This window comes from Pavona decussata, unplaced genomic scaffold, assembly GCF_977016875.1.
Source record: "Pavona decussata unplaced genomic scaffold, jaPavDecu1.1 SCAFFOLD_141, whole genome shotgun sequence".
NCBI lineage: Eukaryota > Metazoa > Cnidaria > Anthozoa > Scleractinia > Agariciidae > Pavona > Pavona decussata.
The window spans coordinates 293,825-301,028 of NW_028145554.1; the positions used below are offsets into that span (position 1 = coordinate 293,825).

The window sequence follows — 7,204 nt, forward strand, 5'->3', positions numbered from 1 at the left end:
GCAACATCAGCTTTTCATTTCGCAAATAGTATTTTACTCTTTTAAGATTTGTCTGCTGTACAATATCTTTCTAAATAAATTTCTTCCAGTAGTAACAATAAAACATCATTTTCAAGTAGAAAACGAAATATGACTATGTTCAGTGGAATTGTTTTTAGTCTACCGGCTTATGATGTGTACGTGAGAACCAATATTGTATAAAATCAAAATAATTGACGTTATGCATGAGTCAGCTAATGTCAATTTAAAGGTAGCTAATCGCAAACAAGACACAAACAGTGAGACCGTTCAATTTTCCGCTTTCTCGATATAAAAGCTTTTCACACGCCCAAAAGTCGTTTAGTGCAGAGAGGCGTTTTCAGACGAACAAGTTCATTCGTCGCGTTTGACTCCTATCCCAACATGAAGTTGCTTTTGATTGTGTCCTGTATCGCTGCGGCCATCCTCGCAGGTCAGGGATACAAGGTTGAAGACACTAACGCATGGTATAAAGAAGCAAAAGAAACAAGGAAGGAGATGGAAGATCAGGCTGAGTTCCAGAAGTTAGAAGATCGTCGTGCAAGCAACAGCAGTCACGTTGGGCCAACCGATAACCCTCATGGCTGTGATTGCGACGATGAATGTAGCGAACTTCATCACAGCCGAGTTCCATTCAAGAAAGAAGTAAGTTATATACATTTTACCTTTTTCAAAGTAATTTTTGCCAAAAACGATCGATAGAATCGTAGATAAAACCTTTCTTTCATGAATGATACTTAATGTAACTGGCTGTCGATAACCCACCGTTGTAAAGCACTTTTTTCAGAAAGAGATTTTATGTTTAAGGGTTTCAGCATTGACGAAAACGTTTAAATCTAAGTTAAACTAGAAAACCAAATTCTAGAAATCCTGTAGCCCAAAGAATTGGAGCTAAGAAACTAAGAGATGTCAGAGCGGTTTCGGCTGAAATTAATTTTTTTTCTATTTTGCAGAACAAGCCCGACTACCTCAGTTACGAAAGTTTCCCAGTGTTGTGTCGGGACGCAGCCGCCACCTTCTTGCCGTCCCCGGGCGCACCCAGTGCGAAGAAGTACATCTGTAAGCAAACATTCGACTGCTGCCGTAAATGTAATCATCTCTTTTACGTGTGTTTGGAGGTGGCAGACAAACCCTACGGATTCTGCATGCGCGCTGCATACAAATGCATGTGTGATTGTATTGATAGAAAGTCTTTCAATGAGCTTCCCCACAAACGTTAAATCCGCATAGTTTACGTGTCAACTTTGTTTGCGCATGGCAAGAACGTACACCGTACTAACTATTGACCAACCTTCCGTTGTTTGTAAGCTGTACATGTGTTTTGCATACCTTTTTTGAGTGTAATTTCTGAGGCTTTCTGAGACTCTTCTGAAATTAAATCGTTTCGCATACAGTAACTGCAGATGGTTGTTAAAAGGGTTGTCAACATGATGTAATAAACTATAAATAAACACTCAATAATTGTCACCTGTCAATTTTCTTCATGCTTCTCCAATCTTTTCCACCTTCAAGTATGGTCTCCCGCTTCAGTGCTCATTTATCCAATTTTAAAAAAACCTGTGGTCGTCCAATTTTTAATCATATATTTGCCGATTATAATCCCATGTTATTTTACCCTTTTCCTTTTCCTTCCGCGGCAGAGCTCGCCAACTTTTACCGGTTGCGATATCAGTTTTGTCCTATATATTGCTCAGAAAAACTGAGGTCGGGAAAAAACTGAGCATAATCCGAATTAGGAACTCAGTATCGTCTTGATCACATCAATGCACAAAACTATGTTCTTATAAAAACGTTAATTCAATAGATTTTTCCTAAGAATAGCAGGATTCAATCCATCGTTTCCGCTGCCTTTGGCCTCTTTTTGAAAACGATGCCAACTACAATGCCTCCGACTTTAAAATTAGTTTTCTCTTGGCTTTCATCTATGCACATACAAATAAAACTTATTTCAACTCTTTCTGTACAAAAATTTAAAACTTTTAACACTTTTAAGTGATTGAGAAGTTAAAACTTCTTTCTCCGAGAAGAGGCAACACGAAACTCACCAATGGATCATTTAACTTTGCAATGATACAACAGCGCACCGCTTAAAACGAACAAGCAAAAGTCGATAATAAACAAATGCAGACTAAAAGAACTTGTAATCAGGAAACCGTGATTTTTTAATTAGGAAAGCAAATCTGTAGAGAGCTCTTTTATTAGTTTTTACTGCTAACACAATTTATTCAGTGAACAGTGTAAAACTCGCGTTTTGATTGGTGCTGCGGAGTTTGTGATTAGAGTTTAGACGCACGAATGAAGTCATCGAGTGGTGTGACCGGCGCACGTGATCAGAGTCTAGAGTCCAACCAGAATGATTGGTCAACAAAGCTTTGCAAACTGTTTTGGCGAGTAGCGGTAGGCAAATTTTCGCAGGAACGCAAAACTGTCCGATGAAAAATTGGACAAAGACCGTTTCAAGTGACCTCAACAAGGTCAACAAAGCCAGAATTTTGTTGTGATGAAAAGGAACGAAATATTTGTCCAAATATTTCGCCGACAGAAATCTGGTAATGGCAATCATAAATTGCAGTGAAGCAACTGACATACTGTAATATTTTATGGTCAGGATTTCCTTCCTGAGTGGTTTTGAAAATATTGTTAGTGAAATTCTTTCGGATTATGCTCTAATTTAGAGGATCACAATTGCATGTGTGTAGTGGTCTACAAGTTTGCTGGAAAGTTTTTGACTCAGCTCAGGCAACGCGATGCTCGCTTACGAAATGTGTTGAAATGTCTTGGTTATTGTATAAAACAAACTGAGATTCCATTTTGCCGTGGGTATGCACTCTGATAACGCACAGAGGACGTCAAAATGTGGTGAGAACATCAGTCACGCTACTCGCCTGCTGCTCGTAGCGTACTTCTTTGTCGGCACACCACGTTTTGACATCATTTGTGCGCTATCAGAGTACAGACGCACGGCAAAATGGGTTCTATTTGTTAATTTTTTTATAAATAACAATATCCAGGCCCTTGTTATGTTCACAGCATTGTTATTTCCGCATTTGCTTTTCCTTTGCACCACTAAAGGGTGTTTTTTAATTAACTCCCTTTAACCGGGTTGTTCGCAATATTCACCGGTGAACAAGAAGACGATAGCCTATATCAGAAAACAGACAGTGCCAGATACAACGCTCGATAGAGCCAGTTCCTAGTTTAAAAAAATTACTTTAACATTCTTCGGCTATTTCTAGTAAACGTCTTACACCCAATGTAGTTTAAAGCAAGAAAAAATTGGTGAAAATATGACATTTTCATATCCACCTGCGAAACAAATTATTCACTGCATGGAACTCAAATCTTCTCAATGATACACTCTGTTTTTTTATAAGAACATCTAATTTTGGAGCTGAGGCTGAACGTTCTTATATTTTTTTTGCGATTTGAGGCTGAAAACGTTCTTAAGATGTTCTTAAATTACGTGGTATATACTACATTTATTAAAAACTGGATCATTGTATAATGCAATTCAAGGGATTTGATTGGCTGTGCGGCCATGGTATATGAGCAATTATACCATAGCCAAGAAATGGCTGCCATTAAATTGTCTGCTGGTTCTTCTCTCACAGCGAAATCAGTTAGATCTAGCAATATTTCTTGATTGTTTTTAATAAAACAATTATTCCACTTGCGCTTGTTGGATATGAGATGATTATAGCCAACTCGGCGCTACGCGCCTCGTTGGCTATCTATCATCTCATATCCAACGCGCGCTCGTGGAATAATTGTTAAGTATTTCAGTAAATCAATGCGGACGTGACCAGGAAACCTGTCAAAGTGCATTGCCTGCTGAGATATGATATCAAGAACTGTTATACAAAACATGCCCTTAAGTATTTTGGTTAATTTACAGTTAGCTACATTTGTTACCTTGATTTTATATACAGATTATCCAAATAAAAACGTTCTTAATCGACTGAGCCTAAGGAACGTTCTTAATACGTTCTTAAAATTTTGGTTAATCTCAGCCTCGACGTTCTTATAAAAAAGGTTCTTATTAAAAAAAAAAAACAGCGTGTAGTGCAATTTCGTGCCTCAAATGTGGAGGGCAATAAAAGGCTCCCAGCTTAAGTTCTAAATAAGGTACAACCCTACAAAATAATGCATTTTCTCCTAGTTTAAGAACCAAAACTCATAACTCATAACTCCATAAGTTTCACCTGTCAATGTATAAAAAGGTCTTTTGCTGTTCTTAAAAAATCAACCCAGAAGAAGGGGAACTCAAAAAACATGTAAAAATAAAAAGAAAGTAGGGTTAATAAAAGTAGCTAGGTCGATTGTGCGACATATTTAATACGACATGGTTAAATATTGGAACCTTTAAATGTGTAGGGTGCCTGTTTGATTCAGTTGCACAATAACAGAATCTTGAAAACAAACTTCTGAATAGATAAAGCAAATGTATGCAATTTGAATGCAAGGTGCGACACGTGCAGGGACCGCGAAGCCGGGGTGGCTGAGGCTATAATTCCTAGTAAAACGTTCAATTCGAAAGTTCTAGTTTTTTTCCCTCTGAAGCTACAATAGCAGTCTTGATACATGTATTTTTTCTGTCAGTGACAAAGGCATACTCGGAAAAAGAAAGTCCGAGTTCTTCCAAACTGCGATCTGACCTCCCGAGTACTTAAGTTCGGCCGGATGTCATGGGACTGAGCTATAGGAGACTGAAAGCTAGGCCATTAAACTGGGTTCAAACATCCTGTATACAGCTAGGATTTGATTGTCGGTGAGTGCTATATGTTAACGTCTTCTACTCAAAACAAGGCTGTGTGTACGTAGTACATATTTTTCTTATTTAATGTTTTGGTGTATAGTATCGTTGTACATTTTTACTAGTTGTGTTGTATTTGGACGAGCCCGGAGGGCCACTCTAAATACAAAGATTTATAATGTAGGTTAACGTTCAGTGTGATCGGTTGCAAAAAAAATTATGAAAAATATTGAATCATGATGAGCGAACGTACGTAACCAAACTGGTTTTTACCGGCACATTCCGTTTTGAACTGTTCTATGGGGTTTGCATAGACGGATAGTAAAAACAGGTTCCAAATAGTATATGGATTTCAGAAGTGCAGAATGAACAGTATGGCGAATCATCATTTTAAACACAAGAAATATATTTGTGGACAGAATGCTGTGGATGATCTTGTACTGAAACATCACCAATTTAATTTCCTTTTGTAAGTTTTGTTGAAATTTATTGACGAAAATTCAAGGTATAAAATGTTTACTTAAAAGTGGAACCGACGCTTCTAAAATTTTCATGATAAATAAAACCGGAACGAGGATGGAATATGCCTGAGAATAAAAGTAAACAAACTTCACCCTGTTGATAATTTTTAACATGAGTAATTGCAGTTCCCGTCATATCTAAACACAGCGGCCAGAGAATTAGAGCACGGTGTAATACCAAGTTTTCGAACCTCCAAGGGAAATTGAGTTTGGTTTGAAAAGTCGGGTGCAAAAATCTGACCGAAGTAAATCCGAGGGAAACAACTTTTGGTTCGAAGAATCAGGAGTTTCGAAAAATCGAGGGTTCGCCGAAACAATTCAGATTCCGCTGTATAAGAATTAATGAAAATGGTTTTGCTATGCACAAAACGGAAAAACTAGAAGAAAATTCACAATTCAAAAACTGATTCCCAAAATTTTACAGTTTTATGGTTGCCGTTATATATGACGCAATTAACCTTCCATTAACTGTGTCAATTCCGTTCCTTGGAATAGAAACGTTCTGCTTATTTGGTAAAAATAGAGCCAACTTTGTTGGGATTTGAGGCTGATAAAACTGAACACCAGGTGTAAATTAGAATTTGTAAAGAGGCGTCATCTACATATTGCGACATACAGTTTATATTTGCACCCACTTATTTGCTCAATCACTCACTCATTAGTATCTCAATTTTTGACACTTGAAACTATACTGTAAGGTTTGAGCACTAATCTCTTATTATAAAGTAAGATTGTTAACCCTGTGCCAAACTCAAGTACAAATAACTAGGTTGCTGTTTAGTAAGGCCCCCATTCACCAGCCTTACCCGTGTTGCTTAATCCTGTTACGGGGGCGGCTCTTTGCGTTTTTTTTTAATTACATTAAACAACTGTTTATTTTTTCAAGGTCATTAAATAATTAAATACTTAGTTTATGGGTTTATGGCACGTAATAGGTTCAATATATTTCTAACGTTGCTACAAAGACGAGGATCTAAAGAATTGGACCTTACTGGATGCCATGTTCAAGAAGCTAACAAATCGGTGGTATGATTCAGCTGAAGGATTGATGTCACTCAATTTATCGTTATTTCAACAGCTGTTTTCTTTTGAATGATAAAAAGCGTTAATCGAGCGTCTTCTCCAAGTGGGCGTAAAAACCTCTAACCTTTTCAGTAGCACTTAGTTACCGCCTACAGCTCTATAAACACAAGACCAATTATACTTCTGCGTCATGTTGGTTTGGCAACTCACCAGGCTTAATACGAAGATATTTAGCCCTTAGAGCCTTGTCGGCTATTTTTCAAAGCTGTTTCAAGATTGGTAACTTGAAGGAGAATTGTAAGACATTGGTGAGAACTTTCTCTTTCTTTTTTCCTACCTTACATATTTTTTTTCATATTTTACATTCGCTTTATGAAAAGCTACTTTAAATTCTCTTAAACTTAAAGGATTTATGCTTGACCTTCTTTGTTTGTAAAGTGCATGCCGAAACACATTTTTAACAAGCTAGCTTTCTGCTGCGCCGAATTCTTAAATCCTGTTTCAACGAAAATGCAGAAAAATTGGTTTCTGACAAATTGTTTGCAAAAGTGGTTTGGGATTAATGTTCAAGCCGTTGCCGTTTAACTTGTAACACATTAATGTTTCCTCTTTAATCTATCGCTTTCCAGTGAGCAATGACCCTACGGGGACCCTACTAATACTCTGCATACTGGTGTCTATCAGATGGCTAACTCGTCTTTTGCATCTTAACTTAAATCCGAAAGGATTGAGAATGATGTATTATCCAGTGAGTGATGCAGGCGTACTCGGAAAAAGGAAATCCGAGTGTTCCTATCAGGAGTCGAACCTAAGACCTTTCGATTACTAGTTCGGATGCTCTACCAATTCTAACCAGAGATTCGTAGGAGCTAAGACCATTAAACTACGG

At 37.5% G+C, this 7,204-nt stretch overlaps 1 protein-coding gene across 1 annotated transcript; it reads left to right on the plus strand.

Moving 5' to 3' along the window:
- The first annotated feature begins 357 nt into the window (after nt 1-357).
- Nucleotides 358-1,463, plus strand: LOC146466703 (uncharacterized). Its single transcript, XM_085126933.1, has 2 exons — nt 358-663; nt 972-1,463. The coding sequence occupies exons 1-2, from the start codon at nt 403-405 to the stop codon at nt 1,236-1,238; spliced, it is 528 nt and encodes a 175-aa protein (XP_084983059.1). The 5' UTR covers nt 358-402; the 3' UTR covers nt 1,239-1,463.
- The last annotated feature ends 5,741 nt before the right edge of the window (nt 1,464-7,204 follow it).